Genomic DNA, 24,210 nt, shown 5'->3' with positions numbered 1-24,210 from the left:
AATGGGGAGGACAGCACCTGCCTCAGGTGATGAGGCGATTGAATGAGGAACCTCGGGGAGTACTAGCCACAGGGCCTGGCCCATTGTAAGCTCTCTGTAAACCTTGGCTATTCACAGTGGACAGGGCTAGAGTATGGGGGAAGTCAGCTCCTCCATGGGACATTTTATGGATTAAGTAATTGGATGGACCCTAGAAAGTTCCATGTGGTGAGAACGATAGGGGAAAAGGCCTTGGGGAAGGCAGTACCTGAGTCAGCCTTCCTTCCCTTCCTCTGGCTCCTGGTGTCCCTCACTCATCCTCAGAACTCCCCCTGGCCTGGGTGAGGCCACCCAACAAAGGCCCCCTTGTATAGGTCTGTTTGTTTGGGTAATAAATTTCCCTGAGCCACACTCCCTGGGGTGGAGTGGCCCAATAGCCTGCAAGGAACTGACCTGGAAGCTGCAGGACCACATTGTTTGGTTGCCACCTTGGTTTCTCCCTGTTCCCACCAAGAGCTCCAGAAATTTGTCCAATTTTTTCTAGTTCCCAGCTCCTGGGGCTTGAGAAAGATCTGGACCTAATAGCACAGGGAGCACACTCTTTCCTCCTCCTTAAACAGAAACTGTGGGCTATGGTGGAGTTCTTTAATAAAGGGAAACCAATGTTAACTGAGCACCTACTATAGGACTATTTATGGGACACTTAATATTGGCCATTCCCATGAAATAGGTACTATAACAACCCTTTTTACAGAAGAGGAAACTGAGGTAGAGGTTCAGAGAACTTTTTTTTTTTTTTTAATTTTCCCCAAATCACCATTTTTACTAAGCTATGGAGTGAGAATTTGAATCGTGATCCCAAACCAAACCCCTGCGATTTGGGGGTCAGTCTCCAAAGGTCTCCTCCACTCTCTTAGAGTTCCTGATGCTCTCTCTGTTGACCAGAAGGAACTGACCACTGAGTTGAAACTAGCCCCTCCCTTTGCTATATTTTCACATTGGGGACCCTTCCTTTGAAAGAAAGAGGAAAAGAAAGAAAGAAAAGAAAGAAAGAAAGAAAGAAAGAAAGAAAGAAAGAAAGAAAGAAAAGGAAGGAAGAAAGAAAGAGAAAGAAAGAAAGAAAAGAGAAAGAAAGAAAAAGAAAAGATTTTATTTTTAAGTAATCTCTACACCCAACCTGGGGCTCAAACTTACAACCTGGAGATCAAGAGTCACATGCTCTACCAACCAGCTATGTGACCCCTGGGGATCCTTTCTGATGCTTGATAGGAACACTTTGAGCACAAAGTTCTACTTTACTTACATGAAGGGAGTAAAGGCATTAGAAACGGGCCTCAGTAAATGTAAGACAAAAGCATAAATAGGTTCTCTGCTTTTGCATCATCGTTTATTACAAAGAGAAACCTACAATTATCTTTTTAAGCAAAATTCAAGGCTCCAGGACTCATCTCTGGGGCCTGTCCCTCTTAAATACTAGTAGGAGAAGGGGAGAAGAGAGCTGCTCTTAGCTCCTACCAACACTCCCTACCCCCTCCCCAAGTGCAGCGCCCTTTGAGGATGTGTGCGGGGAGCCATGGGGTCCCTCGCCTGGCCTTCTGCAGCACCACCCAGCGTCCTTCTCTCCCCGCACACCTGGGCACCAAGTTCCAGGAAGCTTCCCTCTTGTGATGGAAAGTGAGCTCAAGTTCAGGGTCTCCACCTCCTCCAGCTCCAGGAAACCACCCCATCATGTGGCTTCTGGAAAATTCACTCTCAGAATTGGTCCAGCGAACAGTTACAGGTAGAGAAGGTAGAGGGAGCAACTGAAACTCACCCTTGACCCTGTGCCCCTGGAGGAGGTGAAGTCTGTCCGCTCCCTCCCTCCATTTCTTGCCATGCCCACCTCCCTGCTGGCACCGCCACAGCGAGGAGGGCTGTCCTTCCTGGGTGGGGCTCTCATCCTCGGACTGGAGTGCTTCTGTATGTGCTGGGGGACGTGGGAGAACCCTGGGATCTCCCAGGCCTTCCAGAAAGCTGGGGTATATAAATACAAACCTAAAACCAGACATTTCCTGCCAGCAGGCATCAACTGCCCCCACGGCTTCAGCTGTGGCCAAGGAGGCCAGCGTGGCAAGCTCCTGTCTCAGATCCGGCTGACGGCAGGAGTGGGGAGGTGCTAGCATCCTCCTTGGCCCCCTTCACTGTCCTTTGTCTTCCCTGTCATCAAAGAGGTTGGGGTTCTCTGCCAACGTGGCTCGGACTTTCTTCTTCTCCTTGAAGCGGCCCGAATTGGAGACTTTGACATGCTTGCCCTTTGTGTTCTTGTCCACAATCTTCTCCAGGCGGGTGTTAAAGTTGCCGTCGGGGCCTCCGCCCTCAGGCCCAGGGGGCTCTGCGCTGCCCTCTGTTTGGGCATAGGTGTCGGGGATCTCATAGAGCACCTTGGGTGTGGATTTCTTTTTCCGCAAGAAGGTCAACTTCCACCAGCCCACTTCGGTCATGGCGTTCCCCGAGCCAAGGGTGGGGCTTTCTGCAAGAGCAGGGTGGGACAGTGAGAGGAGGCAGTGGGGGAGCAGGGGGGTACCTCGGAGAAGCCCTCTCCAAACTCCTAATCGTGGGCTATTTCTATAGTCCAGGCCTGAAAGAATTGAAGGTGAAGCTGAATGAACCCAGGAAGAGAGGGGAGAGAGGGGCCTAGGGAAGGGGCAGCCAAGTGGACACCAACAGGCCAAGGGGCCGTGGGACAGCCACATACTTTTGCCATGCAGGGTTGTAGGGAGCTTTGAGATTCCAGGCCCCTCAGGGCTGCAGGGAGGTGAACGGCTTGGCTGGGTCACCCAGCACCCAGGCCACTGACACCCTTCCCAATTTCTTCCCACTAGGCCACCAGGCCCTGCCGCCAGGAGCCGGCAGGTGGTTGGCTGGTATCAGATGGGTAGAAACACCCTGTGCATTTTGTTTAGTATTCATTATAAAATAAATAGGATTTACAATTTTGAGAGTAATTTGGACTTCCCAGTGGGGACCAGCAGGAGTGAAGGAGCTATTGCATTTTTCCTGAGCGGGAGGAAGCTCAGGCCGGGAGTGGGAAGTCCTGGGGACTGTACTAGCCTGTGACCTCTAGCAAGTTACTTCTCTGGCCCTCAGAGTCCTCAGCTGTCCCTTCCAGCCCTAACATTTAGCTCTAACGTTAATCCCTGCCCACAGAGGGAGGCATGCTTTGCAAAGTAAAACATGGTAACGGTAGTAATTATCGAGGAATGGTTCCTTTCCCCACCTAGTTTCCATGAGGACAGGAGTTTGCAGGGGAGCCAAAAGCTTGGAAATCTGGAAGGTTTGGTGAGGCCACAAGGTCCACATGAGATACAATTTAGACCAGGCTGGACCCTCCATAAGGTACCCGACAGAGGTGGGGCTTGGAGGCTAGAATCCAGGCATCCCCACTGACAAGCGATGCGTCCTGGCTTGGCCTCATCTTCTACTAATTTCCACACAGATGCTGTCTGAGCTAGTACGTGTTCTGGGAGATGAGGTTTCCTGGACATCGTTGCTGGTGGGGGATGGTGGGTGGAAGGTGGAAGAAAGAGACAGCAGACTGGAGGAATTCAGAGCAATGGAAGGGCAGGCAGAGGGATGACAGATCAAGGCATCTGTGGGCCTGGAGAGGGTGGTGGTCTGGTTCTCAGGACTCTGCATGTGGCTGTGAAGGGTCCTGGGGAGGAGCCAGTAGCCACAATATACCAGAAAGCTCGATGGTCAGGCAGCCCAAGCACAGGCAAATCTATCACCTCCTTTTTTTTTTTTTTTAAAGTTTATTTATTTATTTTGAGAGAGAGGAGGGGGAGAGAGAGAGAGCATGAGTAGAGTAGGGGCAGAGAGAGAAGGAGAAAGAACCCGAGGAGGGGCTCCAGCTCACAAACCATGAGATCATCACCTGAGCCGAGATCAAGAGTCGGACACTTAACTGACGGAGCCATCCAGGTGCCCCGTATGTTACCTCCTTTTAAAAACCAATGGTCTTAGCTACATTTTCTAAAAAGACCAGAAAGAAGTATGACAAATGATTAATAGTGATTTTCTTTATGGAAAAAGAATTGGGGGTGTTTTCTCCCTGTATTGTTTCTGGTTTCCAGATCTTCCCTAATGAGCAAGGATTTTTTTGGGTTTTTTTTTTTTGTTTTTTTTTTAAGTGGGAGAGCATATCAAATTTGGGAAAAACAAAAGCGGGATGCTGGTCTAGGCTTGGAATGGACTGAGTGCCCGCCTCCATGGCCCCTTGCTGCTGGTGCCCCCTATCCCACCATATACTCAGCCCCCCGCCCAGATCACATGCCTGATGGATTCCTTGCTACCTCTTTGGGAAGCAGATCCCACATGGCCAGCTCTGTCCCTCTAGCTGAGCTCAAGTAGCAAGAGAAGCCTAGGGGAGACCTTGTGCAGCTCCCACTTAGAAAGTGAAAGGGGGTGAGAGTGGCCAGATAAATACTCTCAGGGCACCCTGGAGAGGTGAGCGCACAAAGGGGACAGCCTGAGAGGTTTGCTTTGGCAGCTTGCCCCCCACCTGGGCTTAGCACAATCTTGCACAGAACTTGGTGTTCCAGAATGGGTTTCCGGAAGGAGTTGCGGGGAGGGCACTTGCTTGGCCTGTGGGTGCCCAGTCGCTGCCTGGTCTGGGGCAAGGCCCGTGACCCCCCCCCCCCCCACCGCCCATCCGGGGTTGCCAAGGAACTCAGAGAGGGGTGGAGAATCCAACTCCTGAGCCGACGATAACCATCTGACTGCCCACCCCCTTGAGAGAAAGTGCTTCTGCCTGTGCCGGCTAAAATACACCTGCTTTAGGGGTGGCTCAGTCGGTTGAGCATCCGACTTCGGCTCAGGTCATGATCTCCTGGTTCATGAACTCAAGCCCCACACTGGGCTCACTGCTGTCAACGCAGAGCCTGCTTTGGATCCTCTGACTCCCTCTCTCTCTGGCCCTCCCCCACTCATGCTCTCCCTCTCAAAAATAAAAATTAAAGCAACACAAAAAAAAGACACCTGCTTTAGCGGGTGCTGCAAATCGGCATCCACGGGGCTTAACTCTCCCTGGAATAAAGGAAGTGACCGATCACAAGGAACCTTATCAGAAAACCATACAGAGAGATGGGAATAGACCTTGGACCCTGCCCTGGGACCTCCACCATGGCACCAAGTCATCAGGGCCCTTGTCTGCCGGCCTTGAACTCTGGGCTAAGATGCCTTTTGCTGTCCCTTCTGTCCGAGAGGACATAGAAGCACCGGTAAGAGATGTTTGCCCCTTTCAGCAAGACTGACGTATGAAAATCTAAACAGAAGAGATAAATTAGAGGACTGTTTATTTTACAAAATAACCAAACTATAAGATTATTTTAAGTGGTGAGTCACCCCAAGATAGTGTAAAATCTGATTTGCTTTCAATCAAAAAAGTGATGTGATATGGGGCGCCTGGGTGGCTTAGTCGGTTGAGCGTCCAACTTCTGCTCAGGTCATGATCTCGCGGTTTGTGAGTTCGAGCCCCGCGTCGGGCTCTGTGCTGACAGCTCGGAGCGCGGATGGAGCCTGCTTCGGATTCTGTGTCTCCCTCTCTCTCTGCCCCTCCCCCACTCATGCTCTGTCTCTCTCTCTCTCTCTCAAAAATAAACATAAAAAAAATGATGTGATATCGAAAGCTATCAAACATCGGAAAGAGCGATATACTTAGAGCCACATGCCCACGCCTAATCACAGAAGGTCAGAGGAAACGGGGGGCAGGGGGTGTCCTTGGGTTTTCAAGCAGACCCAGCATTTGGTGACATGTGGTGGGGCTATGCGGTCTGCGCGCGCAGGGCCCTTAGCTGGCCAAGCTGAGGGCTGGGCCCTCGCCCTGGGGCCCTGCAATCCATGGGATGATAGAAATCAACCCCTGAGGACGCGAGTTAGCTGCATCTCCGCTGTTTGCACAGCTTTGGAGCCCACAAAGGGCCTCACAGGATAGCCTGCCACCACCCCCCACCCTGCCTATGACAGCCAGCACCCTGGTGGGCCTGTGGCCACCTAGGACAGGCCCCACCACCCTAGCTGAGCTCCATGAACTGTTCCAAGGGCCTTGTCCAGACTGAACCAGGCCCCTTCTGAGCTGGGACAAGTTAACCATTGACAGTGTTGGGGGTGGAGGAGTGGAGGGGACTTGAGGAAGTGAGTCAGCTTCTATGCTTGAAGACAAAACCCAGAACCCCCCAGCCCCTATCCCTCTGCAGGGCCCCTGATGCCATTTGTGCACTCTGGGTAAGACTGGGCTACCCTGGATAGGAACAGAGAGATGTTCCTACCAGACGGCCAGAAACATCCTCCAGGCTGGTGGTGGGGGTGGGGGGTGGGTAGGCTCCAGCTTAGTAAGAGTTAATACAGAACTGCTCTGGAGGGAAACTTTCCCAGAAAGAGCTCTGCTGGAGGCCTGGATTAACTCCAAGAGCCAGTGGGATGAGTCTCCAGTGCTGCCTGCCCACCTAGGGGAGAGATGGGAACCAGCCCGCCTGGGTTCCCCCTCCCAGTTAGTCTTGTCAGCCATGGAAGTGGAACGGAGTGCCCTGACTGGGCTCTGTGCCTTGGTTTCCCCACCCCCTCACCCTCTGCCTGTACCTGTAATCCTGGCTGCTCCGGGCTGGAGGTGAGACCTTCCTTAGAGAAGGAGCTGAGCGTGGCAGCTGCCCGGGAGGGAGACTGGAGGAGGTAGGGGTGCCTCCAGGGTGCCGCGCCAGGCAAGGCTCAGGCCAGGAGAGCTGGGTAGGAGCAGCTGGATGGCAGGTGCAAGAGAAACAGGTGCAGGAGCGGGTACCTGCTCCGCTGCGGCTCCAGGAGTCAAGGTGAACCTGAAACCCAGCCCCTCCCGGCTAAGTAAACAGAAGCAGAGGCCGGATCAGGCTGATGAATATTCATTACCCCAGAAATCCAATCCCAGTGCCCCTGCACCCACCCAGAAGTCAGGGTCCTCCGGGGATCGCCTAGGCAGGAAGAGGAAACCCCAAGGGAAGTCTGGGGCAGGAGGAACAAGGGAGCCTCTCTCCTCAGTTTCCCCACCCTCGTGGGCCTGGCTGCACCCCCCAGCTGTAGCCAAGGTCACCCTCACCCATTTCATGCCCCAAAGAGGGTCGGACCCTCTCCATCACAGACCACATCTGGACGTGGCCCCAGGCACAACCGGGAAAGGGTTAAGCGCCGCCGTTGTTCCCCGTTGGCCGGGTGGGACGTGGGACGGGGTGCACCCTAGCTCCTTTGAACTCCGGAGTCGAAACCAGTCCCTGGTTAAACTGGTTGGCAGACCGGTTCCCAGGCTGTCCGCTCCACCCCAAAGCTCAATGCTCCTCAGGCGGGCACTGGGTGGGGGGCTGCGGTTCCCTCTTTACCTGAAGGGCCCCTCCTCAGGGTGGGGGGTGGTCCCTGGCCCCACCTTGGGCCAGGCTCTCCAGACCCACCCACCCTCAGACATGTCCATCACTTAGAGGTAGGCTTCAGGGGCTGTGAAATCAGATGCCAAGTTCCACGTGCGTGGGCGGAGGGGCATTTGTTTTTCTGATACTGGATCATGCTCCTACTGTACTCTGCAAAGTACCACTTCATGCCCCTTCCCCCAAACTTCCAGGGGTCCATTGCACGGGCCTTTGGTGGATGTTATAAAGGGGGGAACACCTGGGGCCAGCTTTCTGGGAAGGAGGAGAGATGGGGCTGTGGCAAGGCCGGAAGAGAGGGAAAGGCGAGAAGGCAGAGCGTGCTCGGGCAGGGGGCGACATCCTCACGGATCCCCTCACTGACCCCCCCCCCTCCTGCAAACCTGCATTAGCCAAGGTGGTGCACAGCGTTCACCCAGGGCTGCTTTCGCATCAGGCTCCGAGCCTTGGAGCAGGTTATTTTGCCGCCCCCCTCAGGTGGCCCGTCTGTGCTGGCATTCTCTCCCCTAGGACAGGCATCGCTGGAGAGTGAGGAACACCCCCTGTGTGTTCGGTGTCCCTGCAGCTGTGTGTCCCAGTGCGGCCTGGCTTAGATGCCCAATTCACCCACCCAGCTCCTTCCTCCAGGGTCTGAGTGTGTGCCAGGCTCTGAGCCAACTACTGGGTAGAGAAAAGGCAGACGATCCCCCTTTCCTTGGGCTCCTAATCCCCTCAACCAACCCCCAAACTAACCACCTCTCACATCTGCCCTACCATTTCCAACCCTGTTTCTACTTGGTTCAACTTCTCATGGCCTTGTGAGTTCATATTCTCCTCCTTCCTCAACAGCCCCCCTACCTCTAGGCCTCAAGTAGACAGTCCTTCAAAGGCCCCCCTTGGCCCATAGTGGAACCCACTTGGCCCGGCCCTCTTAGGATGGGCCTCTGCAGCTTCCTCTCCCAACGTGCCATAAATCCTCTCACTAGTCCCTTTCTCTGCCTACCTTCCTGGCCAAAGAAGCTGGGATTAGGAGTGCATGCTGTGTTCCTGCTCGGGAATGACCTCCTGTGTAAACTAAGACAAACCTGGGGGGCCTGGGGGGCTCAGTCTGTTTGTTAAGTGCTGACTTCAGCTCAGGTCATGATCCTGCAGTTCGTGAGTTTGAGCCCTGTGCTGGGCTCTGTGCTGATGGCTCAGAGCCTGGAGCCTGCTTTGGATTCTGTGTCTCCGTCTCTCTCTGCCCCTCCCCTGCTTGTGCTCTGTCTCTATCTCTCCAAAAAAATGAATAAACGTTAAAAAAAATGTTTAAACCAAGACAAACCCCTATTCATCCCTCAAGGCCTGAATTAATTAGTATACCTCCTATGCCACCAGGAACTTTTTTATTCCTTCAGAGTTTGCTCATATGCTATTTAACATGATATATACCATGACTGATCATATGGGTGTATGTACACACATATATACATATATAGTATTGTAATGATCTATTCATGTATTTGGCTCCCTTAGAGAATTTTATCTCCTTGAACCAAGAATTATCTGCCACAGATTCAGACCTGACATAGTAGGGACTTAATGCAAGCTTTAAAACGCAAATGAGAAATAGAAGTCTTGCCTTTACCCTAAGAAATTCTTAATCTAGCTTGTTTGCCTTTTTCCCACAGTCCCTGGGTCAGGCAAATGTGAGAGAAAGCCCATGTGATTTCAGCTACAGCAGGCTTGCTGTTAATTATCATCTTCCCAGGGGTTTATGTGAACTCAGGATATTATTTTGCAAGGTCCGCCTGCCTCTAGTAAGAAGTCTACTTCTTGGGGTGCTGGCTGGCTTGGTCGGTGGAGTGTGCGACTCTTGATCTCGGGGTTGTGGGCTTGAGCCCCACACTGGGTGTGGAGATTACTTGAAAATAAAATCTTATAAGGGCACCTGGATGGCTCAGTCAGTTGAGCATCTGACTCTTGATTTTGGCTCAGGTCATGATCCCAGAGTCATGGGATCAAGCCCAGAGTCAGGCTCCACACTTGGCATGGAGCCTGCTTGAGATTCTCTCTCACTCCCTCTGCTCCTCTCCCCCACTCACGTGTGCTCTCTAAAATAAATAAAATGAAAAAATAAAAATCTTATTTTTTAATTTTTTAAAAACATTTTTTAATGTTTATTTTTTTGAGAGAGAGAGAGAGAGAGAGACAGAGCATGAGCGGAGAAGGGGCAGAGAGAGAGACACACACACAGAATCCGAAGCAGGCTCCAGGCTCTAAGCTATCAGCACAGAGCCTGACGCGGGGCTTGAACTCAAAAACCATGAGATCGTGACCTGAGCCGAAGTTGGACGCTTAACCGACTGAGCCACCCAGGAGCCCCTAAAAATACAAATCTTTAAAAAAATAATATAGCTGTCCCAGGAAGGTGCCCACAGCTTTCTAGATCCATCACTTTCTCTGAAAGCCCCATCTCTTTGAGAATGGACATCCCATCTAGAAGAGAACAGAAGAGGCTAAACACTCATCCCAGCTCAAGTGTTGGGAAGACACTGGAGGGTCAATGAGATGGTCACTACCTGGGGTACAGCAACCAAGGGTCAGGGCACCATTTCCATCTTTATTAGAAGGGGCTCCTCCTGGAAGCACTCCTGCCCACACTCCCTGACTCCAAACTCCAGACCTTTCTGATGCCTGGGACCTGGGGAGGGTGGGTGCAGAATCCTGTTCTCTGATTCCCACACTGCAGAAGGAGCCCGAATGAGAACTGCAGTGGGCAGGATTCGGTGGATGCCCACCTGTGGCCGGCCCCTGGAGAACACCACCAGAACCAGGTGCGGGCTGTGGAGTCTCTGGCCCACCCTCCAGACAGGGACCAGCTTGGGAAATCAGGCCCCACCCTTGGCCTTTAGGAGATTTATTTCTGGGAGGAGCTGGGCTGGGAGGGGAGTTTGAGATAAGGCTATAAACTATGAATATTTTCTAAACAGGCCACTTTATTGCTTTATGGTGTTTTTTTTTTAACCTTTAAATGCACCTCCCTAAAACCAAGTTCAAGTATGATATTCTATATACAAACATGCAACGTGCACATTTTCAGAAATTTTCCCTTGTTGAGTGAAGGAAGTAAAAGACACCTAGGGAGCCCCAAGGATCTTGGGGCCCTATTGTGGCACGAAGACACAGGGACCATTGGGTTACAGCTGCAAGCAGTTCAGGGGGCCTGATTCTAAGTCCTGAGCTGTGGAAGGAGAGATGACGAAAAGAGCTGGAGAACGTGTAACCCTCCCCACTCCAGACCAAGTGACCCCAGTCCCTACTCATTACTAAATGGCTGCCTGCACATGTCACACCTCTTATTCCTTTCTTTACAAGCAGCCAATAAGCACCTGACTTCAATGTCAGGTGTCATGAAGCTGGGGTTACCCAGATGAACAAGCCTGTCCTCGCTGCCCACAAGGTGCTCACAGATGAGGTACGGAGGCAAACTAAAGAAAAACTAGTCTGCGGGGCTTTTAGCCCAGCAGGCAGACACACACACACACACACACACAGCATGGCTGTGAGCAAACACACAGAAAACACGGACCATATAGTAATAAACATAGGGTGGATAAAAGAAATGGATTATTTGAATGTCAAGGGTAAGCCTTCTTTTTATGGCTATTGCAGGAAGATAAGTAATAGGTGTTCTTGCCCAGAATGAGGTGTGGTAAGAAGGAACTTTGGAAAGGGGCAGGGACTGCAAGGGTGGGGGTTCCAAGCTTCTGGCACAACAACCGGGGGAAAAGATGGGAATCAGGCCAAAGGGGAGGGAGAAAGAGACCCGGGGCTGAGATGGCCAAGCAGAGTGAATGGGGTAGGCAGGGCCTCGGGAGAAGCCACATCCCACGGAGAACAAGAATGCAGGCTGGGGAGCCAGACAGGCCTGGGTTTGAATTGCAGCCCCACCAACTACCAGCTGTGTGAACTTGGACAAGTTACTTAACTAAGCAAGATCTGGCTAATAATAGTACCCACATTATAAGGTTGTTGGAAGGATCAAGTCAGATAAAGGCTTGTAAAACATCTATACTGTCACGTGGCACACGGTTATCACTTAATAAGAAAGCTAACAACAACAACAAAAGATAGTCAAGCAGCCTGCCTGCAGGCCGCCCCGGGGCTCCGTGCTTTCCTGTCCAAAGCTGGCACAGGCCTGCTATGCCCTTCTCCACCTCCCCAGTGTCCCATCTGCTAAATCCTCAGAGGATCATGAGAATCACAGTGAGGCATCCCACATGCCACCTTCCGACCGCTGGCAGACCCCCAGGACCTGATGCCCCGGATGCCAGACCACATATGTGCTTCTCTGCCCATAGGCCCCGAGGTTCTCTGTGGCCTTTGGAAAAGGACAAACACTGCAGAATGCCGCCCCAAACCCACACTCCTGTGCTGTCTAGGGCAGCCACCCTGAGCTGAGGCCAGCGGCCGGGCAGAACTATTCTCAAACATCCTTCTGTTCCACATGAGTCACCCCGGGGAGCTGTGGGTGGGGTGAAATGCTGGTGGTCTCTGCCTCCACCAACTCACCCTGTCCTGCTGTGCCCCACCTGTTGGTTCAAGGAGGAGAGATGCACCTTGAGGGTGGGGCAGGGCCATGCTTCTTGGGGTGTCCCAGGGAGCCAGGAACACATAGTTGGAACCCAGTAAGTGTTTGTTTAATCATGGGGGGGAGTCCCAGCAATTCTTACAGCCTGAGTCAGGACTCTGAGATGGGAGCCAAATTCCCATGAGAGAGCCCTGAAGAGGCCCTTAGTTCTGCCCAATGAGCTATATCCAGGGAAATCTTTCAATCCATGTTGGAATAATGATGATTAGGGGCACCTGGGTGGCTCAGTTGGTTACGTGTCCAACTTCGGCTCAGGGCATGACCTCCTGGTTCCTGAGTTCGAGCCCCTCATCAGGCTCTGTGTTGACAGTGCAAAGCCTGCTTGGGATTCTCTCTGTGTCCCCCTCTCTCTCCCCCTCCCCTGCTCTCTCTCTTTCTCTCACAAATAAACAAATAACTTAAAAAATTTTTTTTAAATTAATGACGATTAATGTTTCACACACACACGGTCTTCAAAGCATGAGAGATATATTAAAGCATGTTGTAAAATGCAAAGTGTTATATACGTCTAGCATGTTTATTTATGTAAGCCTGTAAACAGAAATACCAAGATAGTCAAGATAGGTGCTAGCTCCATGTTAAGGAAACTGGCTGGCAGAGAGGTTATGGAAATAGTCCAAGATCTCCCTGGATGGAAATCTAGATCTTCTTGTTGCTATAGCACACCACACAGTTCAAGAACAAATTTTTCTGAGCCCCAAGTGCTGTGCTGGGGCAGAAACGGGGTGGGGTGGGGGTGGTCCTTTCCAAAGAACCAGCCAGAGCCTCCTGGAGGAGCTAACATCCTGGAAGGGGAGGGGCCCCAAATGGCACACCCAGCCCTGTGAGGTCCCTGGTAATCTATCCTGGGCCCACCCAGTCTCTTCCTCACTCTACCCACCTCTTGCCCAATCTCATGCCTTCCCTCAGCCTCAGCCAGCATGTGAACTTCAGATCAGTCAGCTTGTGGCTCTCCAAAGCTGCACCCTTAGCCCCAGGGCTCCCCCTGAACTCCAAAGCTATAGACCCAAGTGTCTCTTGCACACTTTTTTTACATGGGGGCCTCCCAGCACCACTAACCTGGTAAATTCAAAGCCAAGAACCCCGCCTCCCCAATACCTGGTCAGCATCCTGCATCCCTGTCTCAGTTGGTGGCACTCCTAATCCAGCCACTTTACATGTCATCCTTGCTGTCTATCGCCCCCATCCACACACCCACTTGATGGCCAAGTTCTGTCCATTTCCCTCCAAAACATCTCTCAAAGCCAGCCCTTCCCCTCCTCCTCATGCCTTGTCCCAGGTCACTGACCCCTGCATGATAACTTCCAGATAGTCTCCCTGTCTCCAGCCTTATCTCCCACGAAACCATCCTCCTTGCAGTTGATTTGAACAGGTCCCTCCCTGCTTCAAAACCCTTCAAACCCTCCAGTGGCTCCTCTCTGTCAGCGGAGGTAAAGTCCAAGTTCCCTAATGAGGCTCCTCCCTATGATATGACCTTTCCACTTTTACGGCTCTTCTCTGGCCACTCCTTGCCACAAACCTTTTACTGCACAGAGGCTGGCCTGCCTTCCCGGCCACCTTCATGAGTGTGAGACCTGATGCAGGGCCCCTCATGAAATTCTTCAACTTTTTAACAAGGGGCCCTACCTTTTCATTTTGCCCTGGACCCCACCGATTATGTTGCCAGTCCTGCCTGCCTGTTGTTCCTTGCACCCCTCTTGCAGTTTGTGGCCTCCATAGCTTTGTCTGGACGGTCTCCTCCACCCAGAACACCTCTCCCCACAGGCCCCTCTTTGTGTAGCCCTTCCTTTAAGATTCAGTTGAGGTGTTCTCTTTGGAATGCCTCCCTTGACCCTCCTTCCACCCCTTTCCTGTCCTAATCACACAACACATAGCGGTGCTCAACACATGTCTATCAGATAAATTGAATGGGAAGGTAAAGTGTGACAAGTGCCGCAAGTGTGCGACGAGCAGTAAAGCCAGGCAAGGCAGGAAGAAGGCATTTCTAACGGCTTACAAGGCTCCAGGGTCGGCGCTAGGACCCTGTCTGCAAGCACAGTAATGCCTGCACCGTAAGCCCGGCGCCCACCTGGCCGGAAGCTGCCCGGACCAACTCTCCGGCGCCGTCTGCCGTGATCTCGCAGCCCCTGCAGCCTTTTCTCCGCGTCCCCGCCCTTCTCCAGCTCTGAGCCCGCCTCGCGTCTCCCATTGGCTGTCTTCGGTTCTCCCGCCCCTCCCGGGCTCAGCCATTCGGAGCCCCGAGGTGGGTGGGGCTTGTGGCCTGGGGTGGAGCGCGCGCCCCGATTGGCTCGGAGGAAGATGGCGACGTGGCCCGAGGAGGTCCGACCGTGCCAAAACTGAGGCTCGGCCAGGCCTGCGCTGGATTGGTTGTAGGTGGGGCTGACTTGGGTCGTCGGCCGGAAGCGGAAGTGGAGGAAAGATGCAGGTGTGGAGACAGGAGCTGGGGGAGTGGGGCACTGGTCCGTCACCCCTGGACTGAGCTCAACCCGTCGGTCCCAGACCCGCTTCTCCGGCCTCCCTCCCGGGTTCGGCCCTCCCCGGCCCAACATTCTGGCCCCTCAAGGTGGCGGTTGGGCCCCGGAAATAAGCGCGCGGGTGGCACGCCCCCTCCCCGCGCTCAAGCCCCGTTTCTCGCTGTGTTTCCCACCAGGACCATCAGCACGTGCCCATCGACATCCAGACCAGCAAGCTGCTCGGTAGGAGGGGACGCCCCGCGCAACCGCTGTCAGGGGGAAGCGCGGCCCATTGCCTCCTGTTGCCAACAGCTGGGAGCCGTGACGCCCCAAGGCCCCTGACCACTCGCCCTGTTCTATGCCCTCCGCGGTGGCTACCTGCCGGCGCTAGGAAGAGCGGGAAGGAACCATTCTTAGTCTGTACTTGACCTGCGTCTTCTACTAACACGTCATTCCTAACACGTGTTGTTAAGTCATTCAGGCATCAAGAGAGTAGTGGCTTACTTTAAAGACGGTCAGCTACTAAGCAGTAGATCTGAAATTGGAACTTAAGTTTGTCGGCCCCCAGGGTCGATGCTTTTTGTATGAAAAAAAAAAAAAACACCTTACTTTCCTTTCGTTTTAATTCTTTTTTTAAATTTTTAATTATTTTTGAAGGAGAGAGAGACAGCATGAGTGGGGCGGGAGAGCAGAGAGAGAGAGAGAGGGAGACACAGAATTCGAAGCAGGCTCCAGGCTCTGAGCTGTCAGCACAGAGACTGATGTGGGGCTTGAACTCACGAACTGTGAGATCATGACCTGAGCCGAAGTCGGATGCTTAACCGACTGAGCCACCCAGGCACCCCTACCTTCCTTTCATTTTAAAAGCTTCCATCTCCCCTTGATTTTAGGAGGAAGAGAGACAGAGATCCAATTGGGAATAAAGACCTTTTAGTGGCCAGGCCATCTCCCTGCTGCCAGTATCTGATCTCTATACCTCCTCAGTTCAGAGCCAGGCAAGGACCTCTTCATTATGACTTTTCCAGGGCAAGTGCACAGCTCCTGGATTTTAAAATGCTCATTGGATGAATTGATTTGATGCTAGTTTAGTCATTAAGATGACCTCTGTTTGACTACCTCGTCCCCTTCTAGTTCTATGACATCTACAGAATTTTTCTCTCGGAAGATTTTAGAGGAATACAGCAGAAGCAGTGTAAGTGATAGCTAGCGTGGGACCCCAATGTTTGGCTAGTTGGCAGGTGTATTAACAAGGGCAAGGTTCTGGACTCACCACTGTGGACCATTCGGTCAGTCCTGTGCAGTGGCCACTTGATGGAGCTTCTTTAGTGTCCTTTCACATTTGTCCCAGTTCTGCAGCACCTGTGCACTCTTGCTGTATGAGCTTGTCATTGGTCATAGGAAGGACCAATGGAACAGCAACCATTCATTCAGAGTTGGCTCTACCAGGTGCTGTTTTAAGCACTTGACATTGTAAAAATGATTTTTACTAGGATTTATCGAGTCCTTGCCATGTGCTAGGCACGGTGCCCCATGTTTTACTTTCATTCCCTCTTGTGTCCAGTACCGTATTATCCCCATCTTACATGTGGGGAAACCAAGGCACAGAAAGGTTAAGAGATTTGCCTAAGCAAATTGATAATCAGAAGCCAGGACCATGTGATGGCAAAGCCTAGCTCTTAGTGCTCTCCTCCTGAGGAAATGTACACGGCTCTCATCCCCCCACCCGCTCTACTAAAAACACAAATCTGGGCTCAGATTCCAGGAGGTCAGTCATATTGGTATTCTCGTGGTGCCAGGTGTTACCTAGTCTGTAGGGCGCTGTAGGTATTAGGGGCTTTGCAGTTGTTCATTCATCCGGTACTTGGCATAATCATCTTGTATTTTCCATTGTCACGGTTAATCCCAGCCCTGAGGAAGTGGAAGTTGAAAAGCATCCTCTGTCAGTAAGAAAGATATAATTACTCATGGAAGCAAAAATATTATGGAGAATTTAGAGCGGTCAAAAGTGGCACTTTGATGTCAGGACTAATTCACAGTTTTTCTTTATCCCTGCACGGAGGCAGTTGCTCTATAAAAGTCACACTGCGATGAAGTCAGGTTGCTGGAGTCTGTTTAACGCCAAGGGTCCCTTTGAGGCTCTCTTTATTCCCATCTTCCTGTGATCCCCCACACCTTAACCAATATGAACACAACTTTTAGCCAGTGTCTTAGCGTATTTCACTTGAATTAGTGACGGCGTTTTGGCTGTCATGAGTGGGAATGCTATGATTTGGGTGTTTCTCACATAGACTGGCTGGTCGACAGACGACACTGCAATCTGAAATGGCAGAGTCTGGTGTTGACCATCCGAGAGAAGATCAATGCTGCCATCCAGGACATGCCAGAGAGTGAGGAAATCGCCCAGCTGCTCTCTGGATCCTGTGAGTGATTTGGGACTACATTACTGAAGCCCTGTCTTTCCTGGAGCACTGTATATCAGCCAACCTCCTCCCTTATTGTTTAGCTTTAGGACTAATCCCTAGAGAAAGATTTATTTGGGGGGGGGGGGTACATGCTAGTTTCTTCCAACACACAATGGTGAAAGGGAAAGTTATGCACGCTAAGATTCTCAGCACATTCATCAGTCAGCCATGTGCCCAGCATAGGTGGGCAAGATACTATAATTCCCAGAGTCTTTGCTCTTCCTTGCTGTCTAGACATTCACTACTTCCACTGCCTAAGGATCGTGGACCTTCTCAAAGGCACCGAAGCCTCCACAAAAAATATTTTTGGCCGGTACTCTTCACAGCGAATGAAGGCAAGTGTGGCTGAAGCCGCTTAATGTGCAGCCAGACCCATCCGGTCTACAGGGTCAGAGCCTCTGGTCTCGCTGAGAGTCTGGTGGAGATACCTACATAGCATATTTCCTGAGCTTTCTGTCCATCCCCAAAGTTTATACCAAAAGTAGATCCTACCCCTGGGTTTCCATTTTCAGGCCTGCTGCTTTGGGGAATGTTCATTGGCACCACGTTGTTAAAATGAAGTGGGTGGTCCAGCCAGCGTTATGTAGAAAGGCAAGGGGTTTGCGTCTGATGTGATGTGAAGGCTGGGGGAGCTTCCCCTGTATGCGGCTTGAGCTGAGATGTGGCTGCCCGAGTGCTATTCCGGCTCACTTCCTATTTCCGTTCTTACCCAGGATTGGCAGGAGATCGTAGCCCTGTATGAGAAGGACAACATCTATCTAGGTAAAGTGGCCCAGCCTGGGAGGCTGGAGTCCAGGGGCAGCCCACTCCCAGAGTTCTGGGACACTAGGCTTCCAGGAGGCACAGTCCGTGTGGGGGATGAGGCTGGGGTATGAGTGTTTGCCAGGTGGGCCAAGAAATTCCCCAAAGAGTGTTGGGAGAAAGTGGAAGATCAGGCAAGTAGGGGGCTTTGCCGGGCCTGACCAGGGAAGTATGTATAGACCCAACACCACTGACCTCTTGGTGACCACCTCCCCCCTCTTCTCCACTGGGCAGAGGAAGCATGGGTCATCGGGAGGCCATATTGGATGCCTGAGAGTAATTACAGGGCCGATTGTACTTCGGGGTATGTTTCCCCCAAGTATTAATAATAATAATAGCTGATGCTTGCTGAGTATCTACTGAATGCCAGGAATCGTACTCCTGTTTCATATGGATTCTGTTAGTCCTCGTAAATATTTTGACCCCTATTTTACAGAGGAGGACTGGATTGGAGAGGATAAGGTGGCTGTGTGAGGTTCCACGGCTGGGAAGGGGAGGAACGGGGTGGGCGGTGGGGGGGAGCCAGGCCGTGCTCTCCGCTGCCAGGCCTCGGTGTATTTGTGCGTGTCCCAGGGGCATGCTTGCCTTGTGGTGTGGGCGTCTGGGGTGAATTTCCTGGGCCCTTCGCAGTGGAACTCTCTAGCCTCCTGGTTCGGAATGTCAACTACGAGATCCCTTCGCTGAAGAAGCAGATCGCCAAATGCCAGCAGCTGCAGCAAGAATATAGTCGCAAGGAGGAGGAGGGCCAGGCAGGGGCCACCGAGATGCGAGAGCAGTTCTACCACTCATGCAAGCAGTACGGCATCACGGTGAGCAGGAGGGCTCCTGGGGCCTCTTGGCCTGAGCCCAGCTCCTTGGCTTCTGGGAAAGGTTCCCTTCTCGGCCCGGTTGCACCCTTCCTGGGCCAGTGTCTCACCCATCTCCAGTCTCCGGGCATTTTCTTTAACCCACTGGGCTCCACTTCCCACCACTCCTGTCTTAGCCTCCCTCGTCCATCCTCTTTAGGGAGACAACGTCCGGAGAGAACTGCTGGCCCTGGTGAAGGACCTGCCGAGTCAGCTGGCTGAGATCGGGACCGGGGCCCAGTCTCTGGGCGAAGCCATTGACCTCTACCAGGCCTGTGTGGGGTTTGTGTGTGAAAGGTAAAGGACCTCTTTCTCTCCAGCAGCGGGGACAGTTGACCTATTTTTCCTGCTGTCCTCTCTGCTTGTGTTTTCGGACATGACATTTGAGTTTAATTTTACATACGTGAACCTGTGGAAGCCTTGCCCATCTGGCCGCAGGGCTCAGGGTGGCGCCCGGTGGGGGCTCTGTGAGTGGGCAGTGGGAGGGTCAGTCTGGTGCTCCGTTGCAGCCCCACAGAGCAGGTGCTGCCGATGCTGCGATTCGTGCAGAGGCGGGGAAACGCCACGGTGTACGAATGGAGGACGGGGACCGAGCCCTCTGTGGTAGAGCGGCCGCACCTCGAGGAGCCTCCTGAGCCGGTGGAAGAAGACGCGGTAAGATGATAAGCGAAGTGAGAGCTGCTTCCTCACCCCCCCACACAGCTCCACCCCTCCCCACCCCACCCTGACTGAGTTCAGAGTCTCAGAAGGAAAAAAAGAAGAGACTATACATAGAAGGGTCCAGGGGGGCCCTGTTCCTTTAATTTTCCGGCCTCCTTGAGGCCAGAGTGTAGATGAGCACTGAAGAGGCTCAGTGAGCCTGTTGGCTTTAATCTAGGAATCCTTCGGCCCGTGAACTCTGAAGTTGGGGCGGTCCTTTGGGGAACGCTGAGGCAATTGCACTTGAACAGTGTGCCAGTGCCCCTTCCAGGGGCAGCTGAGGCCCCTGGGGAAGGCCCCTTTGCTTTCACCCACTTTCTTTCAGCTAACACTTTTTTCCCCTTCTAGATTGACTGGGGTGACTTTGGGGTGGAGATGGCTTCTGAAGGGATGGACTCTGGCATCTCTGCCCAGGCTGCCGAAATTGACTGGGGCATCTCCCTGGAATCGGACTCAAAGGTTAGGACGCTCTCACAGTCCATCCCTCTGAGAACTTTTCTGTGATCACTGCCTTGGTGATAAAAGAAGCGTTGTCTGTCTCTAAAGGCATTTCTTAAAGTCCCTAGCTTTCAGACCAGATTGGCAGGGGGAGGCAGTTTCCACAGTGACATATCCCAGGTTTGACATTTTTCTCCTGGCATTTGGGGCAAGGTGTCAGGTACAGGCAGGTGGTAATTCTAAGCAGGGATGAGAGTGGCAGCATACATGGGCCCACTGCCATCTTTACCACCTATGTCAGGGCTGTAAGTCCTTCGTACAGTTGAAATGTGTAGGCCTTGGACTTATCAAGGGCTTTGGTTTATTCCGGCTCCCTTTGCTGGGGAAGATTCTTGCAACCCTGCCAGGGTTCTTTGCTTTCTACCTAGGAAACTGGGGGCGATGGGATAGACTGGGGAGACGATGCCGCTTTGCAGATCACAGTGCTAGAAGCTGGAACCCAGGGTAAGTGCAGCCCTCCCTGTAGCCCTGGCAGAAGTGAGTGCTCAAAAGCCAGCCACCCTGCCCCCCCCCCCCCCCATGCGTCTCTAGAAACAAAGAAGAAATGCACTTGCCAAGATTGGGCTTCTCACACATTTAACTGTTTTCTCAAAATCTTGATGATGACGTGAGTGTGGAGGAACATTATAAGTCTGGAAGCTCTCAACTTTTGAGATCCCAAATGTGGGTCACCTTTCCTGGTGGGAGGTTCTTGGAGGGCTGCTGGACTTGGAGGTGTGACCTGACCCCCTGCCCACTGCTGGAGAGGATGCAGCAGCGATCTGAGCCGCTAGAGGGCGGTGCAGGATGAAACTTCGCGGCCTACCAGAGCAGAGGAGGCCTTTCCTAGCCCTGAACCCAGCTCTGCGGGGGGCACCCCCCCCCTCCCTCCCGCCCCGTTGTCACAGACTGGCGGCCTGTAGTAGTGGCTGGTAGTAGTGTCTGGTTAGGGAAAGGGTAACCCTATCCTCCTGGGATGAGATCGATAGTAGCTTTAGGGCAATGGGTTTGTGTCCATATTAACCCACCAGAACCTCTCGAACTTGAGGGTCTTTTTCTGTGGTCCTCAGCAACTTTATCACTTCTCTGTCTCTCCTCCTGGCAGCTCCAGAAGGTGTTGCTAAGGGCCCAGATGCCCTGACACTTCTTGAATACCCCGAGACCCGGAATCAGTTCATTGATGAGCTCATGGAGGTACCTTCGTCCTCTGGGAGGACGCTTCCTCTTTGTATTAATCTCCGCCTGTTGCCTTCCCAGTGGACTGCTGGCTGGTGAGGTCCTCGTCAAAGTTCTTAGTCCCCACCTATTCCCTTTTCTTTCTGCCCAGAGAGGCCCCTCTTAGCCTCCAGGACAGAGAAGGACAAAGGGATCAAGTTTCTAAGGTAGAATAAGAGTGACAAGACATGCGGCTGGTTCCCAGATTCTTCCCAGCCTTTTCTTAATCCAGGGCTTCTCAGATGTGGATTCCTGTTCCCTGAATTTCATTCCTCACAGAGAGAAAATACCTTCACTGGGGCAGAGAGAACCCGTTGAATCTGTGTGTCCTTATTATCCATACACTGGGAGGAAGGAGAGGTGTCCAGGGCTTGAGAGGGCCTGAGATAGGAGTAGGGGACAGAAGAATGACAGTGAGAGGCTGCCTCAAGGTCTCACATTATAAATCTTTTTTTTTTTTTTAATATTTTTTTATTTTTGAGAAAGAGAGAGAGAGAGTGTGAGCCGGGGAGGGACAGAGAGAAGAGAGAGACACAGAATCCGAAGCAGGCTCCAGGCTCTGAGCTGTCAGCACAGAGCTGGACATGGGGCTCGAACTCAGGCACCGTGAGATCCTGACCTGGCCGAAGTTGGACACTTAACTGACTGAGCCACCCAGGCGCCCCATCAAGCTCTCACATTATAGTTGCTAAGTTTTTAGCAGTAAAAGTATTCAGAGGAAATAACACCTTCTCACCCAGAGTCCAACCCTCACGTCTCATTCTTGCGTTTTGAGCATCTGAGAACGTCTGAGTTCTCTTCTTGGTTTCAACCAGATCCTCTTCTGCCCTCAGCTCGAGATCTTCTTGACCCAGAGAGCCGTGGAGATGAGCGAGGAGGCAGACATCTTGTCCGTGAGCCAGTTCCAGCTGGCTCCCGCCATCCTGCAGGGCCAGACCAAAGCAAAGATGGTTACCATGGTGTCGGCGCTGCAGGATCTGATCGGCCGGCTCACCAGTCTTCGAATGCAACACCTGTTTATGATCCTGGCCTCACCAAGGTCTGGTTTCCCCCTTGACGTCGGGCTGTTCCGGAGCGTGATGTGGGGCTCTGCCATCTTGAGCAGCCCCGACTCCTTGTGTTCCTCTTCTCCATGACCCCCCAGAGCTCTTCTCTGCCTCCCATAGCGGTGCTGTCACGGTTGGGATCAGGGGTTGTCTTGGGGCAAGATGGCTGTGCTTCCCAAGTAGGACAGGGGAGCTGGGAGCACTCTACCTTGCAAAGAAGGAGTTGAAGGGTGTGGAGGCTGAGAGGCCTGCTAGGGATTTGGTTTCCTGAGCCTCACCTTTCCCAGCAGCTGAACGGGGATGCTCGGGGTTGCTCGGCTGCACCCCTTACCTGAATACCCTGCACAGGTATGTGGACCGAGTGACTGAGTTTCTCCAGCAGAAGCTGAAGCAGTCCCAGCTTCTGGCTTTGAAGAAGGAGCTGATGGTGCAGAAGCAGCAGGAAGCGCTTCAGGAGCAGGCGGCCCTGGAGCCCAAGTTGGATCTGCTGCTGGAGAAGACCAAGGAGCTGCAGAAGCTGGTGAGACCGGAAAGGCAGACCTGCCAAGCAGGTGGGGGACTCCCAGTTTCTACACAGCAAGGCACCCCTGCCTCTCTGCTTCCCACCCACTTGGTACCTCTGTCTTTCAGATCGAAGCTGACATTTCCAAGAGGTACAGTGGGCGCCCCGTGAACCTGATGGGAACCTATCTGTGACAGCCCCCACATTCTACCTTCCCGGCTTCCCAGCCTTCAGGAAGGGGGGTGCGACAGCCAGGGCTGATGCGGCAGGGCCCTTCCTGGCCAGATACCAAGTGATTGGAGGATGGAAGGCCGCATGAAGGAGCTGTCACCTAGATGGTGACTTTGACCCTCACTGTATTTTCTGGCAAGAAGCTATCTTGATTGGCCCTGTTGCCTGTCAGCCTGCAACCCCAGTTTCTGGTCCTTCTCATCATCTAGTTGGACTTAATAAAAGAGGAAGAGACTCTTGCTTCACCACTGACAGTTTCTGCTTCTCTGGGCCTTGAGTCAAGGCCGTGCACCTGTTTGCCTGGGGTTCTTGATCGAGTGGGTTCCCTAGGCCATCAGCTGTTCCTGTGGAGTCCTGGGTTAGAGACTCTCCCTCTTTGCCTCTGGTGACAGGGAGGGCCCCCGATGAGCATCTACAAGTGGTTCAGCAAGCTCTGGGGTAGCTGAGTCTGCTGGGCCCCTTTCTCTCCATGGCCAGGCCAGACTGCCCAACTTGGGCCAGAAAGTCAAGGGGAACAGTCGAGTGGCAGCCTTGTTGGAGCCAGCGAAGCTGTATTTTCCTTTTAATCACAGCTCACCTCCAGGCAGGGGGAAAATGCGGTTTGGGGAGGAAGGGTCTGATAAACAAGGTGGAGACAGGAGTTGTCACCTTCACTAGCCGCCTGTCCGCTTCCTGCCCGTAACTGCCTGCACTGTGATTGGGTAGAGCCCACCCCGGGATGGCGCCCCTCTCCCAAGCCACCTACCCATCCCCATTTCCCAGGAAGGGTAGGGGTTGGGGGTGGCCGGCAATTCGATTTTAATTTCATAGCAGAGCAGTTGATTCATGGCTCTTTGTCGCTGGCGTTGACTCCCGTAATGACTTTCCATCAAAATGAAAAGTGGAGTGACACCACTCATTATTCCTGCTGCTTGTTATCTCAGTTCTGGGGAGGGCCGCCCCCTCCCCGCTGCCTTTCAGCCGTCCCGGACAGTGAGTGATGGCCCCTATTAATCACCGACCCCGCGGACTCCGGCGGACACACGCTATCCGAAGGAGAGAGAGATAAGGCAGCATGAACTGCTCGAAGCCGCTCCTATCAATTAATGTCAGCCCGTCGCTTCCCCCCAATCTTTGCCTGTTCACCTCCTTTTGGAGGAATTGGGGGCTGGAATTAGTCTAGGAATTGGAAAAGGGAAAACATGGGTGTGGAATGTCGAGGTAAAACCGTCCTTAGGGTCAAAGGACACAGAGGGGACTGTGCGGGCTGCACCCTGCCCTCGGCCGCCGTGAAGGCGCCCGGCCTAGGGGGCTGTCTGCGTCTCTTCATCCCTTTCCCTCTGAGAGGGTGGCCGCCAGCTCCTGCCCCACCTGTTCAGCTGCCGGCTGCACTGGCCTTCCGGCCTGCCTCTTGCAGCAGCCATCAGCTCACCGAGGCATGCCGCCCTCGCCCGCTCTCCTGTCCCTCGTCCAATCACCAGCTGCTACACA

The 24,210-nt window shown here is 52.9% G+C and overlaps 2 protein-coding genes across 2 annotated transcripts; one reads left to right on the top strand and one right to left on the bottom strand.

Moving 5' to 3' along the window:
• Positions 1-1,215: 1,215 nt before the first annotated feature.
• On the bottom strand, positions 1,216-6,848 carry PRR15L (proline rich 15 like). The gene is made up of 2 exons (XM_049637543.1): positions 6,595-6,848; positions 1,216-2,488 (listed from the first exon to the last, which is right to left on the bottom strand). Exon 2 carries the CDS (start codon positions 2,457-2,459, stop codon positions 2,157-2,159), a length of 303 nt encoding a protein of 100 aa, XP_049493500.1. The 5' UTR covers positions 2,460-2,488; positions 6,595-6,848; the 3' UTR covers positions 1,216-2,156.
• A 7,427-nt stretch (positions 6,849-14,275) lies between these two features.
• On the top strand, positions 14,276-22,985 carry CDK5RAP3 (CDK5 regulatory subunit associated protein 3). Its single transcript, XM_049637505.1, has 14 exons — positions 14,276-14,434; positions 14,660-14,705; positions 16,751-16,882; positions 17,159-17,259; positions 17,638-17,686; positions 18,356-18,534; positions 18,731-18,867; positions 19,080-19,224; positions 19,618-19,728; positions 20,136-20,211; positions 20,852-20,940; positions 21,795-22,000; positions 22,356-22,527; positions 22,638-22,985. Exons 1-14 carry the CDS (start codon positions 14,429-14,431, stop codon positions 22,701-22,703), a joined length of 1,515 nt encoding a protein of 504 aa, XP_049493462.1. The 5' UTR covers positions 14,276-14,428; the 3' UTR covers positions 22,704-22,985.
• The last annotated feature ends 1,225 nt before the right edge of the window (positions 22,986-24,210 follow it).

This window comes from Panthera uncia, chromosome E1 (assembly GCF_023721935.1).
Source record: "Panthera uncia isolate 11264 chromosome E1, Puncia_PCG_1.0, whole genome shotgun sequence".
Taxonomy (NCBI): domain Eukaryota; kingdom Metazoa; phylum Chordata; class Mammalia; order Carnivora; family Felidae; genus Panthera; species Panthera uncia.
Note: the sequence above shows the minus strand (reverse complement) of the source record. Positions and strands in the feature narration are given on the sequence as shown.

Bases quoted from the DNA above. Each gene is read 5' to 3' on its own strand.
- CDK5RAP3 (XM_049637505.1), top strand. The intron at 16,883-17,158 runs GTGAGTGATTTG...CTTGCTGTCTAG, and splicing joins CCAGCTGCTCTCTGGATCCT to ACATTCACTACTTCCACTGC. The intron at 17,260-17,637 runs GCAAGTGTGGCT...GTTCTTACCCAG, and splicing joins ACTCTTCACAGCGAATGAAG to GATTGGCAGGAGATCGTAGC.
- PRR15L (XM_049637543.1), bottom strand. From the start codon at position 2,459: ATGACCGAAGTGGGCTGGTGGAAGTTGACCTTCTTGCGGAAAAAGAAA.